At 37.7% G+C, this 22,101-nt stretch overlaps 1 protein-coding gene across 3 annotated transcripts in view; it reads right to left on the minus strand.

Moving 5' to 3' along the window:
• Positions 1-2,753: 2,753 nt before the first annotated feature.
• The window catches only part of LOC110440943, a 21,717-nt gene continuing 2,369 nt past the window's right edge, over positions 2,754-22,101 (minus strand). Inside the window, exons 2-10 of one of the 3 annotated variants that reach the window (XR_002461815.1) lie at positions 19,189-19,287; positions 12,724-12,917; positions 12,294-12,402; positions 11,075-11,147; positions 8,251-8,433; positions 7,898-8,010; positions 7,197-7,284; positions 4,193-5,551; positions 2,754-4,005 (exon numbers count right to left, since the gene is read on the minus strand). Coding sequence is in view for 2 of the 3 variants with exons in the window: in XM_021484087.1 (XP_021339762.1) it covers positions 5,451-5,551; positions 7,197-7,284; positions 7,898-8,010; positions 8,251-8,433; positions 11,075-11,147; positions 12,294-12,402; positions 12,724-12,917; positions 19,189-19,287 (960 nt within the window). In the remaining variant the exon portion in view is untranslated. Of the gene's footprint in view, positions 5,552-7,196; positions 7,285-7,897; positions 8,011-8,250; positions 8,434-11,074; positions 11,148-12,293; positions 12,403-12,723; positions 12,918-19,188; positions 19,288-22,101 lie in introns of all 3 variants that reach the window. The other 2 variants (XM_021484087.1, XM_021484181.1) reach the window with 2 other exon arrangements.

Here is a 22,101-nt window from a genome sequence, read left to right on the forward strand (position 1 = left end):
CAGAGTTAAGTGTTAAGCAGTACTTGGAGTGACATGACTGTTTACATCAAAGTTGAGTGTTTAGCAGTACTGGGAGGGTCATTACTGTTGACATCAGAGTTGAGGGTTTAGCAGTACTGGGAGTGTCATTACTGTTGACATCAGAGTTGAGCGTTTAGCAGTACTGAGAGTGCAATTACTGTTGACATCAGAGTTGAGTGTTTAGCAGTATTGGGAGTGTAATTACTGTTTACATCAGAGTTGAGTGTTTAGCAGTGCTGGGAGTGTCATGACTGTTTACATCAGAGTTGAGTGTTTAGCAGGACTGGGAGTGCCATTACTGTTTACATCAGAGTTGAGTGTTTAGCAGGACTGGGAGTGACATGACTGTTTACATCAGAGTTGAGTGTTTAGCAGTACTTGGAGTGACATGACTGTTTACATCAAAGTTGAGTGTTTAGCAGTACTGGGAGTGTCATTACAGTTTACATCAGAGTTGAGTGTTTAGCAGTACTGAGAGTGTCATTACTGTTTACATCAGAGTTGAGTGTTCAGCAGTACTGGGAGTGTCATTACTGTTTACATCAAAGTTGAGTGTTTAGCAGTACTGGGAATGTCATGACTGTTTACATCAGAGTTAGATGTTTAGCAGTACTGGGAGTGTCATTACTGTTTACATCAGAGTTAAGTGTTTAGCAATACTGGGAGTGTCATGACTGTTTTATTCAAGGTAGAGTGTTTAGCAGTACTGATATTGTCATTACTGTTTTCATCAGGGTTGAGTATTTAGCAGTACTGGGAGTGTCATTAATGTTGACATCAGAGTTGAGTGTTTAGCAGTACTAGCGGTGTCATTACTGTTTACATCAGATGTCATTACTGTTTACATCAGAGTTAGGTGTTTAGCAGTACCGGGAATGTCATTACTGTTTACATCAGAGTTAGATGTTTAGCAGTACTGGGAGTGTCATTATTTACATCAGAGTTAGATGTTTAGCAGTACTGGGAGTGTCATTATTTACATCAGAGTTAGATGTTTAGCAGTACTGGGAGTGTCATGACAGTTTTACATCAGGGTTGAGTGTTTAGCAGTACTTACTGGGAGTGTCATGACTGTTTTATTCAAGGTAGAGTGTTTAGCAGTACTGATATTGTCATTACTGTTTTCATCAGGGTTGAGTATTTAGCAGTACTGGTATTGTCATTACTGTTTACATCAGAGATGAGTGTTTAGTAGCACTGGGAGTGTCATTACTGTTTACTGGGAGTGCCATTACTGTTTACATCAAAGTTGAGTTTGAGTGTTTAGCAGTACTGGGAGCGTCATGACTGTTTACATCAGAGTTAGATGTTTATCAGTACTGGGAGTGTCATTACTGTTGACATCAGAGTTGAGGGTTTAGCAGTACTGGGAGTGCCATTATTGTTTACATCAAAGTTAAGTGTTTAGCAGTACTGGGAGAGTTGAGTGTTTAGCAGTACTAGCGGTGTCATTACTGTTTACATCAGAGTTAAGGGTTTAGCAGTCATCAGAGTTGAGTGTTTAGCAGGACTGGGAGTGACATGACTGTTTACATCAGAGTTAGGTGTTTAGCAGTACCGGGAATGTCATTACTGTTTACATCAGAGTTAGGTGTTTAGCAATACTGGGAATGTCATTACTGTTTACATCAGATGTCATTACTGTTTACATCAGAGATGAGTGTTTAGTAGCACTGGGAGTGTCATTACTGTTTACATAAGATTTGAGTGTTTAGCAGTACTGGGAGAGTCATTAATGTTTACATCAAAGTTGAGTGTTTAGCAGTACTTGAAGTGACTTGACTGTTACATCAGAGTTGAGTGTAGTTGAGTGTTTAGCAGTACTGGGAGCGTCATGACTGTTTACATCAGAGTTAGGTGTTTAGCAGTACTGGGAGTGTCATGACTGTTTACATCAGAGTTAGGTGTTTAGCAGTACTGGGAATGTCATTACTGTTTACATCAGAGTCAAGTGTTTAGCAATACTGGGAGTGTCATGACTGTTTTATTCAAGGTTGAGTGTTTAGCAGTACTGATATTGTCATTACTGTTTACATCAGGGTTGAGTGTTTAGCAGTACTGGGAGTGTCATTAATGTTTACATCAAAGTTGAGTGTTTAGCAGTACTGGGAGTGCCATTATTGTTTACATCAAAGTTAAGTGTTTAGCAGTACTGGGAGTGTCATTACTGTTTACATCAGAGTTGAGTGTTTAGTAGCACTGGGAGTGTCATTACTGTTTACATCAGAGTTGAGTGTTTAGCAGCACTGGGAGTGCCATTACTGTTTACATCAGAGTCAAGTGTTTAGCAATACTGGGATGTCATTACTGTTTACATCAGGGTTGAGTATTTAGCAGTACTGGGAGTGTCATTAATGTTTACATCAGAGTTGAGGGTTTAGCAGTACTGGGAGTTCCATTATTGTTTACATCAAATTTAAGTGTTTAGCAGTACTAAGAGTGTCAATACTGTTTACATCAGAGTTGTGTGTTTAGCAGTACTGGGAATGTCATGACTGTTTACATCAGAGTTAGGTGTTTAGCAGTACTGGGAGCGTCATTACTGTTTACATCAGAGTCGAGTGTTTAGCAGTACTTGAAGTGACTTGACAGTTTACATCAGAGTTGAGTTTTTAGCAGTACTGGGAGTGAGTGTTAAGCAGTACTGGGAGTGTCATAACTGTTTACATCAGAGGTGAGTGTTTAGCAGTACTGGCGGTGTAATTACTGTTTACATCAGAGTTGATTGTTTAGTAGCACTGGGAGGGTCATTACTGTTTACATCAGCGTTGAGTGTTTAGCAGTACTTGAAGTGACTTGACAGTTTACATCAGAGTTAAGTGTTTAGCAGTACTGGGAGTGCCATTACTTTTTACATCAGAGTTGAGTGTTTAGCAGTACTGGGAGTGTAATTACTATTTACATCAGAGTTGAGTGTTTAGCAGTGCTGGGAGTGTAATGACAGTTTACATCAGAGTTGAGTGTTTAGCAGCACTGGGAGTGCCATTACTGTTTACATCAGAGTTGAGTGTTTAGCAGGATTGGGAGTGACATGACTGTTTACATCAGAGTTAAGTGTTTAGCAGTACTTGGAGTGACATGACTGTTTACATCAAAGTTGAGTGTTTAGCAGTACTGGGAGTGTCATGACTGTTTACATCAGAGTTGGGAGTTTAGCAGTACTGGGAGTGTCATTACTGTTGACATCAGAGTTGAGAGTTTAGCAGTACTGGGAGTGCCATTACTGTTTACATCAAAGTTGAGAGTTTAGCAGTACTGGGAGTGTCATGACTGTTTACATCAGAGTTGGGTGTTTAGCAGTACTGGGAGTGTCATTACTGTTTACATCAGAGTCAAGTGTTTAGCAATACTGAGAGTGTCATGACTGTTTTATTCAAGGTTGAGTGTTTAGCAGTACTGATATTGTCATTACTGTTTACATCAGGGTTGAGTGTTTAGCAGTACTGGGAGTGTCATTACTGTTTACATCAGTGTTGAGTAATTAGCAGTACTCGGAGTGCCATTATTGTTTACATCAAAGTTAAGTGTTTAGCAGTACTGGGAGTGTCATGACTGTTTACATCAGAGTTGAGTGTTTAGTAGCACTGGGGGTGTCATTACTGTTTACATCAGAGTTGAGTGTTTAGCAGTACTGGGAGAGTGATGACTGTTTTACATCAGGGTTGAGTGTTTAGCAGTACTGGGAGTGTCATGACTATTTACATCAGAGTTGAGTGTTTAGCAGTACTTGGAGTGTCATTACTGTTTACATCAGAGTTGAGTGTTTAGCAGTACTGGGAGTGTCATTACTGTTTACATCAAAGTTGAGTGTTTAGCAGTACTTGAAGTGACTTGACTGTTTACATCAGAGTTAAGTGTTTAGCAGTACTGAGAATGTCATTACTCTTTACATCAGAGTTGAGTGTTTAGCAGGACTGGGAGTGTAATTACTGTTGACATCAGAGTTAAGTGTTTAGTAGTACTGGGAGTGTCATTACTGTTTACCTCAGAGTCAAGTGTTTAGCAGTACTGGGAGTGTCATGACTGTTTACAACAGTGTTGAGTGTTTAGCAGTACTGGGAGTGCCATCACTATTTACATCAAAGTTGAGTGTTTAGCAGTACTTGAAGTGACTTGACTGTTACATCAGAGTTGAGTGTTTAGCAGTATTTGAAGTGACTTGACTGTTTACATCAGAGTTAAGTGTTTAGCAGTACTAAGAGTGTCATTACTGTTTACATCAGAGTTGAGTGTTTAGCAGTACTGAGAGTGCCATTACTATTTACATCAAAGTTGAGTGTTTAGCAGTACTTGAAGTGACATGACTGTTTACATCAGAGTTGTGTGTTTAGCAGTACTGGGAGTGGCGTGACTGTTTACATCAGAGTTGAGTGTTTAGCAGTACTTGGAGTGGCATGACTGTTTACATCAGAGTTGTGTGTTTAGCAGTACTGGGAGTGGCGTGACTGTTTACATCAGATTTGAGTGTTTAGCAGTACTGAGAGTGTCATTACTGTTTACATCAGGGTTGAGTGTTTAGCAGTACTGAGAGTATCATTACTGTTTACATCAGGGTTTATTGTTTAGCAGCACTGGGAGTGCCGTTACTGTTTACATCAGAGTTTACTGTTTAGCAGTACTGGGAGTGGCGTGACTGTTTACATCAGAGTTCAGTGTTTAGCAGTAATGGGAGTGGCGTGACTGTTTACATCAGAGTTGAGTGTTTAGCAGTACTGGGAGTGCCATCACTATTTACATCAGAGTTAAGTGTCTAGCAGTTCTGGGAATGGAAATATAACTTTATCAAGGAAGTACCGTAAAACAATCCATAATTATATCAAATCAAACGTATAACATTGTAACATATCCAGATAAGTACAGAGGAGAGTTCGTATATATCTGACGTTGGAATTATACCTGATAAACATTACATTTAATAGTTTTTATGAAGTAGATATCCCGCGAGCAATCTGCTGACTCTATTTCCTTCGTGTAAACATACACACGAAATAACCGTATTTTAATATGTTCTTGTCCTACAAAACATGTCATTATATTCAACCCATCAATGGGAGTTTATATGTGACAAACTGCAAAACTGAGTTAAAAAACTACATGCAGATGCGATAACGAAAAGAAATTCGAGCAGAACACCGATTACAGGAGTTAATAAATACTTGCAATATAAATGTTATAAAAAAATCTTTAGTACTTCACCTAAAAGTTCATTGATAGGTCATTGATAGGTAACATTTTACGAAATTAATATTTTCGCCAATGCTGCTATGGTCCTATAACGACAAACTGTTGATGTAGAAATGGTCATCCCTAACATATGCCATATCATATGCATAAGCAATGTAATATATACAATTATCAATAAAACAGTTTATGTAAAAGTTGTTGTGCGTCGATAGCCAGTCCTCCATTCAGTGTCGTGGAGTATATATTCAGAGACAATTTCTGCAGTTAGAAGGTTTGATGACGAAATAGCCATCCCGGTCATTAGGAATAGAGCAAAGTCTTCTATTCTGCTCGGCAAGAAAATGACCTGGAAATAAAGTTAAAAATAAAAAGACACGTGAAGCAAATGTATTTTCGTTTGTAGACGGATATATGATCATCGCAGTAACCAGTTGCAGCGTTAGGATAGCAATTGCGATACATATAGTCACACATACATTTACACCTATTACAGTTAAGAGATTCGTATCTTAATCATATAATTGTACAAGATACCATGCGTTTGATAATTTGCCAGGTAACATGGAAATTACAAATCACAAGTGACGACAAGTTTATGACTTGTGGCCTGGCCGGTCTTAGAACTGCAGATGTACTCAAGTTATAAAAGCACGCGAATCCCTTACCGACGCTAATCAGGAAGTGGCGGTGATGTGGGTGTTTTACTCATTTAGGCTACTCGAGATGTAAGTGTTACACGTAAACAGATTTCTAATCCAGAAGGCTACTCGATATTTTACTGAGAGGCTCTGAACATCTTGTAAGTTACTCAAATGTGCTTAACAATTCACACACATTGAACGATATCTAGTTGTGCAATCAGATAGCAATATACGGAATACGGCAATATACGGCATACGGTAATATACGGCATATACAATTGCCAATAGAAACTGTGACTGCTTCAGCTATATTTCTGGCAACACTCTTTTTAAATGTATGGCCCCACGTTGTAATCATTTGTTATAATGCATATATATTTTCCCGTTGAATATCCACTAAAACATCTGTTGTTTAAATGATAAATTCACTATAATTGCATGTTAAGCATAATGTAAGCCCATCCCCTCAGCACTCTAACCCAGTAGAGATCGAAAACCAGACGTCTGTGCATGTTTGAAATATTAACGTGGAATTCTTGGTTTCAACATTCCTCTCGAATATGATGATGGTACATTTCGTGTATATGTCTTAAAATAACAGGTGATTTATCATTTCACAAAGTTGCAAACATTCTAAATAACTGGTTTCCGTAAGTGAAAGTATAAGATTTGAACCTGCGGTGATAATGCTGGCTTATAAATGGTTGAGTTTTCTTGTAATCATTGTTGTTAAAGCTAGTTTAGGCTGATTAATGGTTATTTATTCAGTTTTTCTTCCTATATGTCTTTAAAAATAAATTCAGACGTTACATAACGCGTTAGTTCAGTTTGAAATGATTCCCCTATGGTATGTGGATTGTTATAAGTCGTGTTTGGCATTGCTGGACGACAATAAATGTTAGCACTGGTCTGTTGGTATGATAGTCTCTTTTATACTACTTTATCTTTTTGGTATCAATCCTGTCTGTTGGGTTAGAAACTCATTCTAAAATATAGGATATAGCAGGGCAAAAGGTGGATACCTATGCTATATATACAAATTATTGATATGGCACCTTGATAATCAGTAGGGATTAAAGAGGGATTTGTTTAACGTAATATATATATGTTTGATATTTAAGCATAAACGTGGGTACTTTGCGCTAAATATATTTAATTGAAAGGTTTGTTTTATTTCACGCGACGCCAGTCTTTATCAACGGAACTTTGGGCCATACACAATCGCAGCAAGGTTGACCATAGTCATTATATATCCCTGCATAAGCGCAGCGCGATCGTATTACACAGAGACATTCGCTTACTGGACGCCCAAGTACATGTGTAAGAGAAAACCTCACAAACAGTACTTACCGCAATATTTGGACTTAATAGACCATATGCCCCAGTTATTGTACTTGGCTATGAAAACAGCATTTTGTTGAAATTGAGGGAGCATAGCCTGTCAATAAGATAATAAACTATTTTATATACTTTTATAACGATCACAATCACAAGCCGAACGTCATTTCCACGAAACTCCCCAAAGCATCCTATTTACTATATATTTTCTAGTTGTTAGATGACACCTATCGATTGTATATCAGAATGCCTGCGATAATTACGAAGAGGTTATTTTGAATAAATTAAATAAAATTAAATGAAGCAAATGAAAAAATAGAAAACTCTAACGAAAAAACTGATTTGAGTGCATGTATTTGCAGAAGGCGAGAACCTGGTACATGTAATAAATCTAACGTTTCACCACAGGATAACCAAGTCTTGCCACCCCTGTATTTACTACTTTGCTTCTGTTTACGTTAGTTTGGCAAGTCAAATTAAAGTCCCAGTATATCATGAAGAGTGGCGAAGAAAATATTAAAGAAAATTAAAAACAACGGTTTTAATGACAGAAATTTCTTTATCTTTCAACGTCAGCTGTGAACATATCAACAGTGAAGACTGTTACATCAAGGATACATTTATAAAAAAGGTTTGATAGTTAGTCCAGAAATCAAAAGCCGAAGTAAATGTGAATATAAAATATATTCGATCAAGATATTTGACATTCTTACCACATTTCCTTTTTCGTCAATCGCTACAAATCCAGCGTCCTTTTGTTTAAATGTTGAGGTTATTTGAACGTGTGAGCCAACCCATTTTTGACGTCGTTTTCTTATGAATCGAACTACAGAATCAAAAAAAGTACACATGTACAATGTAGTGTAAGACACGATGGGAACCTAGACAGTTTGTCACCAGTGCTGTATTAGTGATGAAGCTCTTTGCTGGAATCACTCCATATTTGTATAGGTTGACTTTTGTGATCACCATACTGTACTTCGTTAATTATTTAAAAACCACTGTATGACACACGTGTTAACCATGCTTTAATTACTATTTAGTAGGACATACGTGATCACCATACCTGACCTGTCTGTATCAACAGACCTAGTGGAGACAAAGAGGAGGTCTTTATTCAGGTAGATATGCTCCTCATTCTCCAGAGAAATGTTCACCTCGTCTGTGATATCATTCAATGGCATAACCGCTAGTGTAAAGTTCTCTATCCGAAGCATTTCCTCTGGCTTTTCCTCATCCTCATGTTCTTCTGTTAGAAATAGACAAGGTAAACATATATACTAGCGGACAAAAAGAAACTGTGCATGCCTAAAGTGTGTTATAAAAAAAATGTTTATGACGTAGAACAACAAGGTTTTTAGGGACAATTTATTTGTTATTTATTAACAGTTGCATTCCATTTTCCACGTTATGGAATCAATAAGTTTGGCTCAGGTGTGACGTAAACACAGCAGGAGTCAATACTGAGTTCACAAAGTTAATACCTCGTATATCCACCGTTTGCCTAAATGCAAGCCTGCAAGCCTGGCAACGTCGACACATGGAGCCTATCAAACGGTTCACGAATGCTTGTGGGATGGCATTCCAGATCTGTACCAACGCTGCAGCCGAATCGGCCAACGTCACCGGCTGATTGATTAGGTAATGCCCGTAATATGCGCTTCATTTCATCCCTGACGTGTTCAATGGGTGACAGATCGGGGGATACAGCAGGCCAGGGCAACACGTCAACGTTCTGCTGTGCAAGAAAGTCTATAGCGACACGAGCTGTGTGTGGCCTGACGTTGTCCTGCTGTAGCGTAATGCGACGTTGCTGCCCTTGCACGAATGGAACGACCTGGGTCCGGAGGATCTCGTCACGGTAACGTAGCGCGTTCAAATTCCCGTTAAAAAACCCATCAGAGGCGTTCACCCGTTGGCTGTGATGCCGCCCCAAATCATAACGCTGCCTCCGCTGAAAGAACGTCGCTGTACCACACACGCGTCACGGAAACGTTCTCCAACGCGACGATATACTCTGGAACGGCCGTCACTAATATCCAGGTGACCTCGCGACTCGTACGTAAACAAAATGCTTGCCCAATCCCGTCGAGTAAATCGCAGATGCCTTCTGCACCAGTCCAGACGTGCTACACGATGACGTGGCAGAAGAACTGGGTGGATTACAGGACGTCGCGGACGGATAGCTCGTTCACGCAATCAGTTCCGTACAGTTCTCGGTCTTATTGGTAGCAAACCAGGGATTGTCCGTGCAGTCAATCTTGCCGTTTGGAAGCGATTTCTCAAATGGACAAGCCGAATATGGTTGACCTGTTGACGTGACGTCACACGTGGACGTCCCGCACGAGGTCGATCGCCGACTTGGCCAAACTGTTGATGTCGTCTCCACAAATCCCGGATTGTCTTTCGATGGACATGAAAACGTGTAGAGACAACGGCTTGGCCCATACCAGCTTGAAGCATACCAATAATCCGGAGGCAGTCATTTTCATTGAGCCTCGGCATAGCATTAATCACAAATTAAAATTTATAATGCTGTTTTTACTGTTTACAAGTCTCAACAGAGTGACCCAACAGTAGAAAAATAAACTTTCAATGTCGAATTGGATGGCTGGACGAGAAACACGTGCAAACTGGTCAACGCCTATAGAGAGCAAACTGCACGGGAAAAACTGTCAATTACACACGGATAGTGTGTATGTGTCATACTCGGTTATGTGTGTGAATGTTCATGTATATACAGTTGGTAATACATGTTCTATAACAATTCTCCGCATGCACAGTTTCTTTTTTTCCGCTAGTATATATCATTATTAAACAAAAATCAATCAAAGACTTAAATTATCATGCGATCACGAAAGACACAAATTATGCTGTGGACATGCCATTATTCTTGTTAATAGGTTTTAAGAGGACTTAACAAACAGCGTTTTCAAATACAAATATTGTAATATTCACAAAAAAAGTCCCTAACATTCTATAAGTAAGCAAACATCCACATTGTAAGTTCAGGGTACGACTTCTACTGTGTAGACATGTAGGAGGAATAATACATAGCATCCTTGTTTTTATACAATAGTGTTACATTGTGTTTTGTATTTATGTTAAAGGAAGCCTGCTTCCGTGAACTGGGGTTTTAATTGTATGGTTCTTTTCGTTTAGCGGCATAATAAGGAGTGGAAGTTAAACTGCAGAGACACTATTCAATATTTTATTATTCTGGTTTTTAATAATTGGTTCATCGTGTATATTTTACCCTGAGGGTCTTTATTTTGTGAGCTGTCTAGCAATTATGAACAAAAATACTGCTTACCAGTATACTTTAATAAGTCACTGAGATCATGAAGATTGATACCGCTCTTCGATCCTCATGATCTAAGTGACTTATTAAAGTATAATGGGAAGCAGTATTTTTGTTCATAATTGTTTACAAAAATTGCTTACAAAATATAGCCTCTCAGGGAAACATACATGCATATACGATATACCAATGTTTCTTAATATCGAGTTTTGAACTTTTTACTTAAGAGTTCCACTTTACTATATCTATTGTCGGCTTGAAGTACGATCCCTTACATTTAAAAGATAAAATAGTAACTGATTGTTCTGGACGTGGAGTTCCTTCCCTTATCAAAGTATTCGTTTCTCATTTGTATTACTGTAAACTCGTCAGTCTTGTAAGTTTTAGGACTGGCGGATTTTAGGTTACACGCTCAACAACTGTTCTTATTTGGAGCTGTTTATTTCAAACGACAACAACTCTGTAAATGTGTCACTCACGAGAACTGATTGCGCATAAAGGGATCTAAACCAATATTTAATGAAAGTGACAATATAATAGTAATATGTTAAACCATATACGTCAGTGCACTTTAAGTTGCTATTCTTACCTGTTATGAAACCATGTAATGAGAATGTAATTTGCCGGAAAGAATCAGTAGAAATTTGATGATTGGCTACCAGCTGAAAAATAACAAAAACTTTACTGAAGTACAAGTACAGGAATGAGGAGATCATGAATACACAACAAGCTATACTGTCTAGCGTCGGAAAAGCCATGTATGATAAATTCACAAAATCTATTTTTGTTTAAAATTAAAACACAACCAAAATAAATTCAAGTACAGAAACACGGAAATATAGCCCCTATAGACTGAAGAGACAGCACAGGGTAACACATACATCCTCTCTTCATACGCACCAAACAAACTAAGGCATTCCCTTGTGCCCCGAAAGATGTTACGTCTCGTGCACAATTTGTGGTATTCATTAGTATGGCACAACCGGGGAATGAGTCACCAACTATCCAGTTTTTTCCCTTCTTTGAATTTCTTTTCATTGAGCAAATGATATAAACCAATCTGGCTTTGAACAACTAGATCTAGATGTTTATACAAGTAGCTTGTCAGTTGTTTCATGAATGAAACATTTAGAGATCGAACAGGTGGTTCGAAACGTCATAGGGGAAGAATTCGAAACGTCATAGGGGAAGAACTCGAAACGTCATAGGGGAAGAACTCGAAACGTTATAGGGGAAAAACTCGAAACTTTGCATCGCCTTTTCAGTAAATATGTTTCACACTGCTAGGAGGTGATTGAGTTCATTGTAATATGAGTGTTCTATTTTATATCCAATTGCTAAGTTTTTTTAAAGTCAACATACCCTTTTTTTATATCTAGGTTTATCAAAGAGGTGCTTAATTGTGTTATTAAAACTTTGTAGATATCTGCATTTGATGGAGAGAAAAAAATCATAGTCTTCTGGTATGTTACAAACATTACAATTAGGTGTATCACTCAATTTCCATTTATGTAGTATTTGCTTTGATACTAGGATTTTATTTAATAATTTCCATCTGAACTCTTTTAGTTTGTTGTTCTGTAAGGTTTTGAATATGAATTCATTTGTGTACTCTAGTACATCATTGATATTAAGGTTAATTTCCCAATATATTATTGAGATAGGTTTTTCGGAACACAATTTTATTAAATGTTTGTATCTGCTTTGATTGCTGCAATTTTTGATTTTCATTCTTTCTAGTTTTGAAAGCTTAATGCAACTTATTCTGACATAAGTGGACAGATAGGCAGTATACCAGTGAGCCTCACCATCACATGTTCTTTTCCTATCTCTAAGTTAAGGAACAGCGTAACGACCGAGCTGTGATCCATTTCGTTCACCGTCCAGCCATCGAGTGTAACCAGCTGATCGTTTTGTCTGCAACGTCAACAACAATATCAGATGCATTAAATGAAATAATAAAATCTTACTTGAGTGATATTAATACGTTGACATTGTAGTTTGGCATCAATGATACGAAATTGGTTTCAGTTTTAATTCCTAATTTCAATTAAAATTACCGAAGGACCATTTTGTATTACCTGTTTCAAATATTGCTAATTTAGCATCTTAGTATCCTGCTTTTAAATCGATAGATCATGCTGGTTTTGAAAAAAAAATCATTTCCATTCATTATAAGTAATAAACGAATGCTAAAATAGTTTATAAGATAGCACTAGGTATAAAAGCTAGTTTTACTTCACGTAAAGAGAATCTCTTAACAGCGATTTCTCGAATAATCCAAATTCTTCAAAGTGATGGAAGTATTCCCCTTGCTCTAGTTTGTATGTTACGAGCGCTCCTCCTAATTTGTCCCCCTCCATTGTATCCTGTTGTGCATGTTTCAATCTAAGTTCAGAACGGCGTGGGACTTCGTCTACAGCACTCCGAGGCTATTGAATGTAAAGTATTAAAAAGTCGATCATAATCATTGTTTTTGGGAAAAGCTTCTAAATATAATGTCTTACATTGAAACAGGATATAAAAATAAAAAAATAAAACACATCATGCTAAAACAAAACGGCTCGACTCGACCACAATACTTAAAATCAGATGCATCAGAAAAACAATGAGCGTACCATGTATTACATTTACCCTATATAACATGTACCCTGTATCACATGTACCCTATATAACATGTACCCTGTATCATATGTACCCTGTATAAAATGTACCCTGTATAGCACGTACCGTGTATCACATTTAACGCTGTATCATATTTACCCTGTATCACATATTGTACCCTATATAACATGTGCCCTGTATCACATGTACCCTCCACATGTACCCTATATAACATGTACCCTGTATCACATGTACCCTTTATTATATGTATCCTGTATCATAAGTACCAATGTACATATGTATCATATGTACCCTATATCACATGTACCCTGTATCATATGTACCCTGTATAAAATGTACCCTGTATAGCACGTACCGTGTATCACATTTAACCCTGTATCATATGTACCCTTTATAAAATATACTCTGTATAGCACGTACCCTGTATCACATTTTACCCTGTATCATATGTACCCTGTATCACATATACCCTGTAGCACATGTACCCTGTATCACATATACCCTGTATCACATGTACCCTGTATTATATGTACCCTGTATAAAATGTACCCTGTATAGCACGTACCGTGTATCACATTTAAACCTGTATCATATGTACCCTTTATAAAATATACTCTGTACAGCACGTACCCTGTATCACATTTTACCCTGTATCATATGTACCCTGTATCACATGTACCCTGTATCATATGTACCCTGTATAAAATATACCCTGTATAGCACCTACCCTGTATCACATGTCCCCTGTATCACATGTTCCCTGTATCATATGTTCCCTGTATACAATATACTCTGTATATCACGTACCCTGTATCTCATTTTACCCTGTATACAGGGTATATTTTATACAGCGTACATATGATACAGCGTAAAATGTGATACAGGGCACGTGCTATACAGAGTACATTTTATACAGGGTAAATATGATACAGGGTACATTTGATCGAGGGAACATATGGTACAGGGTACATGTGATATAGTGTACATATGATACAGCGTAAAATGTGATACAGTGTACGTGCTATACAGAGTATATTTTCTACAGGGTACATATGATCCGGGGTTAAATGTGATACAGGGCACGTGCTATACAGAGTACATTTTATACAGGGTAAATATGATACAGGGTATATTTTATACAGCGTACATATGATACAGGGGACATATGATACAGGGTTAACTGTGATACAGGGTACATATAATACAGGGTACATGTTATATAGGGTACATGTGATATAGTGTACATATGATACAGGGTACATATAATACAGGGTACATGTGATATAGGGTACATATGATACGGGGTCAAATGTGATACAGGGCACGTGCTATACAGAGTATATTTTCTACAGGGTACATATGATACAGCGTTAAATGTGATACAGGGCACGTGCTATACAGAGTATGTTGTATACAGGGTACATATAATACAGGGTACATGTTATATATACATGATGCACGTGATACAGGTTACGTGATACAGGGTACGGGCTATACAGAGTATATCTTATACAGGGTACATATGACACAGGGTAAAATGTGATACATGGGACGTTCTATCCAGGGTATATTTTATACAGGGAACATATGATACAGGGTTAAATGTGATACCGGGTACGTGCTATACAGAGTACATTTTATACAGGGTACATATGATACAGGGGAAAATGTGATACAGGGCACGTGCTATACAGAGTACATTTTATACAGGGTACGTGCTATTCAGGGTATATGTGATACAGGATACATATAATATTGTATACAGGGTACATATGATACGGGGTTAAACGTGATACAGGGTACGGGCTATACAGAGTATAGCACGTACCCTTTATCACATTTTACCCTGTATCATATGTACCCTGTATACAATATACCCTGTATAGCACGTACCCTGTATCACATTTAACCCCGTATCATATGTACCCTGTATACAATATACTCTGTATAGCACGTACCCTGTATCACATTTTACCCTGTATCATATGTACCCTGTATAAAATATACTCTGTATAGCACGTACCCTGTATAAAATATACCCTGTATCATATGTACCCTGTATAAAATATACCCTGTATAGCACGTACCCTGTATCACATTTAACCCTGTATCATATGTACCCTTTATAAAATATACTCTGTATAGCACGTACCCTGTATCACATATACCCTGTATCACGTAACCTGTATCACGTGCATCATGTATCACATGTACCCTCTATCACATGCATCCTATATCATACGTTCCCTGTATCATTTGTATCCTGTATCACATATACCCTGTAGCACATGTACCCGGTATCACATATACCCTGTATAACATGAACCCGGTATCAGATGTTCCTTATATTATATAAACCCTTTACCACATGAACCCTGTATCATGTGTACCCTTGTATCATATTTACCCTGTATCACATATACCCTGTATCACATGTACCCCCTATCACATGCATCCTATATCATACGTTCCCTGTATCATTTGTATCCTGTATCACATATACCCTGTAGCACATGTACCCTGTATCACATATACCCTGTATAACATGAACCCGGTATCAGATGTTCCTTATATTATATAAACCCTTTACCACATGAACCCTGTATCATGTGTACCCTTGTATCATATTTACCCTGTATCACATATACCCTGTATCACATGTACCCCCTATCACATGCATCCTATATCATACGTTCCCTGTATCATTTGTATCCTGTATCACATATACCCTGTAGCACATGTACCCTGTATCACATATACCCTGTATAACATGAACCCGGTATCAGATGTTCCTTATATTATATAAACCCTTTACCACATGAACCCTGTATCATGTGTACCCTTGTATCATATTTACCCTGTATCACATATACCCTGTATCACATGTACCCCCTATCACATGCATCCTATATCATACGTTCCCTGTATCATTTGTATCCTGTATCACATATACCCTGTAGCACATGTACCCTGTATCACATATACCCTGTATAACATGAACCCGGTATCAGATGTTCCTTATATTATATAAACCCTTTACCACATGAACCCTGTATCATGTGTACCCTTGTATCATATTTACCCTGTATCACATATACCCTGTATCACATGTACCCCCTATCACATGCATCCTATATCATACGTTCCCTGTATCATTTGTATCCTGTATCACATATACCCTGTAGCACATGTACCCTGTATCACATATACCCTGTATAACATGAACCCGGTATCAGATGTTCCTTATATTATATAAACCCTTTACCACATGAACCCTGTATCATGTGTACCCTTGTATCATATTTTCCATGTATCACATATACCCTGTATCACATATACCCTGTATCACATATACCCTGTATCACATATACCCGATGTCACATGTTTCCTGCATCACATGTATCCTGTATCACATGTACCCTGTACCATATGTTCCCTCGATCAAATGTACCCTGTATCATATGTACACTATATCACATGTACCATTCACCACATGTACCCTGTATCATATGTACAAAGTTCATGATCGAAAATTCGGAGTCCGCAAGGTCCTATAGTTCAGTTGTACAAGTAAGTAAAGGTCGAGACATAAGTAAACTAGAATTAACGTCATCTTCGTTTCTATACATTCCCCGTAGTGTATCGCTTACATTGTCTTGTTATATTTCAGATAATTGAGTAAACAAGATACATCCCTCACCGAACGTCGGAAGTAAGGGTCATCTAATGCTTCCGTAGTCTACTTATTTACATACGTACAATGGAAACATTACGTACTGACACGGTATAGTAATGTCCAAATAGTATATTGTTTCATGGTGACTGTTTAAATTCATGTTATATGTTGTGATATGCTAAAGGTGAGGATTGCATCGGAAGTTCGACTAGTTCCTTCGCCTGCATTGTCGCTGTTACTTTGCTTATAGATCTAGCTAAGTGAAAATATCGTTGCTTGGATCTAGCGCCACTATTATATGGTACTGTCGCTATTTTGTTTATAAACCCAGCATAATAAACCTAGTGATAGATTCAAAGCTTTTACATAATATTTCTTTTATAGAGTAAAACTATTTAAGAAAAAAAATGAAATATGTTATAACCGGCTGGTTAGGTTTTTAACAGTTCTCATTAAATACATTGTAGGACAGTGTCACTGTTAACGGATGTAACAATGTTTCCTGTGATATTAACCCTTCTATATAGGAGGGTTACATCAATGAAGCCTGTCTGATCATTACTGACAATAAGGTAGCATTGATAAAGCCTGTCTGAGCATTACTGACAATAGGGTAGCATTAATAAAGCCTGTCTGATCATTACTGACAATAAGATAACATTGATGAAGTCTGTCTGATCATTACTGATAATAGGGTGACATTGATAAAGTCTGTCTGATCATTACTGACACTAGAATAAAATTAAAGAATTTGTCGGATCTTGACTGATAATAGAGAAACAAGAGAAACATTGATGAAGTCTGTCTGATCATTACTGACAATAGGGTAACATTGATGAAGCCTGTCTGATCATAACTGACAATAGGGTAACATTGATAAAGCTTGTCTGATCATTACTGTCAATAGGGTTACATTGATAAAGTCTCTCTAATCATTATTGACAATAAGGTAGCATTGATGAAGCCTGTCTGATCATTACTGACAATAAGGTTACATTGATGAAGTGTGTCTGATCATTATTGACAATAAGGTTACATTGATGAAGTTTGTTTGATCATTACTGACATTAGGGTTACATTGATGAAGCCTGCCTGATCGTAACTGACATTAAAGTAACATTGATGCAGGTTGTCTGATTATCATTGACAATGGGGCAGCGTTGATGAAGCCTGTCTGATCATTATCGACAATAAGGTTACATTGATGAAGTATATTTGATAATTACTTGCAAAAGGTAACATCTATGAAGCCTGTCTGATTATCACTGACATAAGGGTAACATTGGTGATTCCTGTCTGATAATTACTTACAATAGGGTAACATTGATGAAGCCTGTTTGATCATTACTGATAATAGGGTAATACTGATGAATTCTGTCTCCTCCTAACTAATATTAGGGTAAAAATGATGAAGTATGTCTGATCATTACTGACAATGGGGTTACATTGATAAAGCCTGTCTGATCATCACTGACAATAGGGTTACATTGATAAAGCCTGTCTGATCATTACTGACACTAGGGTTACATTGATAAAGCCTGTCTGATCAATACTGACAATAGGGTTACATTGATAAATCCTGTCTGATCATTACTGACTATAAGGTTACATTGATAAAGCCTGTCTGATCATTATTGACAATAGGGTTACATTGATAAAGCCTGTCTGATCATAACTGATAATAGGGTTACATTGATAAAGCCTGTCTGATCATTACTGATAACAGAGTATCATTGATAAAGCCTGTCTTATCATTATAAATAACAAAGTATCATTGATAAAGCCTGTTTGATCATTACTGATAATAGGGTTACATTGATAAAGCCTGCCTGACCAATACTGACAATATGGTAACATTGATAAAGCCTGTCTGATCATCACTTACAATAAGATTACATTGATAAAGCCTGTCTGATCATTACTGATAACAGAGTTACATTGATAAAGCCTGTCTGGTCAGTACTGACAATAGGGTAACATTGATAAAGCCTGTCTGATCATTACTGACAATAAAGTAACATTGATAAAGACTGTCATATTATACTCTATTTTATTAAGATACTTTATTTTAAAAACAACGACAAAAATACAAGTCTGTATTTTTCTCTTTATTTACCAAAAATACCGAATATATTAATTGATTAACGAGAAAAAATCTTTTAATGAAGTTAATTGAATGACATTATTTGGTACGTGCTTCAATACACGTAGGAAACGATTAATTAGGCAAATTGAAAAGGAATTCCTGAGAGTTTGATTATTAGGTATAGTTAATTTAAATGCTGTCCCGTTTTGACACTTACCCTATCTGACGCATTGTAAATTAGATCCAATCTATCATAAACACATGCTGACAGTTGAGTTGGCCATCCAAAGCGTGTCCGATTATAAACAATACTTACCTCCCTTGGATTCATGTACCCAGTATCTGCTTCATCGAGCGGTTTTCTATGTGAGACACACCATAATCCATCTGTCGTGTCCTTTTCGGGGTAATGACACTGTGGAATCAGTGAGGAAATGTTGACATTTATGCTGATGTAAGGTTCATAATAAAATTAGGTATTTTGACACAGTTTTGTGATATTTAGTTTCTCAGATGCTGAACCAATATGGTGGAAGTATACACGAGTTTACAAAAAGTGAACAGCGCTTATGTATGCCTTCTGCAAAATGTAAATGTAACGACAGATAATAAGATCAATGTTTATAAAATCAAATGACTACAATAATCATTTTAAAACTCATCATATTAACCTATCTTTTTTAATATAAGTACAATTGAAATAAATATTTGTAAATTTCTTCTTATACAACTGTAAATACAACAAAAGTTGATGATTAAGCTTTTTACTTAATTAATATTTCTGATAAATGGATGAGCAAACATAATTTATACCAGTAACATGATCTGTAGTGCATATACTGAAAGGGCTTTCAAGTACATGTATTACGTACCGTAATCGATAAGACCGTAGGAATAGATTCCTTGTTTTCGCAGACACAATTGTCTTGCATTTTTACTTTAATCTTCATTTACCTCCCGTCAGCTTTTCCATGTTGTTTGTTGTATGGTGATATTTATTTAAGTTATTGGTTTTACTCCGTTTCTTAATACTATTATTAGTATTATTCTCCTCCTCCCGCCTTCAAATTTTGTTCGATCGTTGTCTCAGAAACTATTTGTTGGATTAATGAAACTTCACATGAGTATTGGGGTATATGCCTAGATGTGCAAGACAACTCGTTTTTCGATCGGTCAACAAATATGGCCGCCACGGCCTTTGATTGGTCGATATAAAACACTGGGCGATTTTGCTCAAATTTTATATGTATGTGTATTTTGGCACTGCGAACATAGCTGCGGGGTTTGGGGGACTTCTGCTATGTCCCCCTTTACAATTAGTATTTGTTGTTATTCTTCTTCTTCTCCTTCTCCTGCCCTAACATTTTGTCCGACCATTTTCTCAGAAAGTGTTCGTTGGATTCCAATGAAACTTCACAAGTATCTGGGCGTGTTCCTAGATGTGCAAGACACCTTTTGTTCGTAACTGCGCATCAAAAATTGCTGCCGCATGCTTGGCTGATTGGTCGAGATTTATGTATTGTTCGATTTCACTCAAATTTAGTATTTGGGTGTATTTTAGAACTGCAAACTCAACTACGGCATCTGTTTTTTGATTCCACAATTCAATCGTGGTATACTGGCTTCTGATTGGTCAAAATTCAGATATTGTTCGATTTCACTCAAATTCAGTATGTAGGTGTTTTATGGTATTGCGATCCTTTTCTGACTCCTGTAATGGCCCCCATTACAATTAACACTTGTTAAAAGTTGTGTTTCGATCGTTTGGTGTTAAACAAATATGGTGATAAAAAACTGAAGATAAATATTTCACTTTTATATTTAAATTGAAAAACAAAATTAAAAAAATCAAGATCGTACATATATTAGGCTGGAAAATAGATGTTCCGGACACGGACATCTCATAAAGGTTATCCGGGTAACGGTGATGTATACCCGGGAGAGTATAAACGTGCCATACAGACGTCAGACACGGACATCTTACCGGGTAACGGTGTTGTATACCCGAGAGAGTATAAACGTGGCATACAGACGTCAGACACGGACATCTTATTACTGGGTAACGGTGATGTATACCCGGGAGAGTATAAACGTGCCATACAGACGTCAGACACGGACATCTTATTACTGGGTAACGGTGATGTATACCCGGGAGAGTATAAACGTACAATACAGACGTCAGACACGGACATCTTACCGGGTAACGGTGATGTATACCCGAGAGAATATAAACGTGGCGTACAGTAGTCAGACACGGACATCTCATAAAGGTTATCCGGGTAACAATGATGAATACCCAAGAGAGTATAAGAGTGGCATACAGACGTCAGACACGGACCGTGGCGTACAGTAGTCAGACACGGACATCTCATAAAGGTTATCCGGGTAACAATGATGAATACCCAAGAGAGTATAAGAGTGGCATACAGACGTCAGACACGGACATCCAATAAAGGTTATCCGGGTAACAATGATGAATACCCGAGAGAGTATAAACGTGGCATACAGACGTCAGACACCGACATCTCATAAAAGTTATCCGGGTAACGGTGATGTATACCCGAGAGAATATAAACGTGGCATACAGACGTCAGACACGGACATCTAATTACCGGGTAACGGTGATGTATACCCAAGAGAGCATAAGAGTGGCATACAGACGTCAGACACGGACATCTATACCGGGTAACGGTGATGTATACCCAAGAGGGTATAAGAGTGGCATACAGACGTCAGAAACGGACATCTATACCGGGTAACGCTGATGTATACCCAAGAGAGTATAAGAGTGGCATACAGACGTCAGAAACGGACATCTATATCGGGTAACGCTGATGTATACCCGAGAGAATATAAACGTGGCATACAGACGTCAGACACGGACATCTAATTACCGGGTAACGGGGATGTATACCCGAGAGAGTATAAACGTGGCATACAGACGCCAGACACGGACATCTATACCGGGCAACGGTGATGTATACCCAAGAGAGGATAAGAGGGGCATACAGACGTCAGAAACGGACATCTATACCGGGTAACGGGGATGTATACCCGAGAGAGTATAAACGTGTCATACAGACGTCAGACACAGAAATCACATAAAGGTTATCCGGGTAACGGTGATGTATACCCAAGAGAGTATAAACGTGGCATACAGACGTCAGACACAGACATCACATAAAGGTTATCCGGGTAACAATGATGTATACCCGAGAGAGTATAAACG

This window comes from Mizuhopecten yessoensis, unplaced genomic scaffold (assembly GCF_002113885.1).
Source record: "Mizuhopecten yessoensis strain PY_sf001 unplaced genomic scaffold, ASM211388v2 scaffold213, whole genome shotgun sequence".
NCBI classification, from domain to species: domain Eukaryota; kingdom Metazoa; phylum Mollusca; class Bivalvia; order Pectinida; family Pectinidae; genus Mizuhopecten; species Mizuhopecten yessoensis.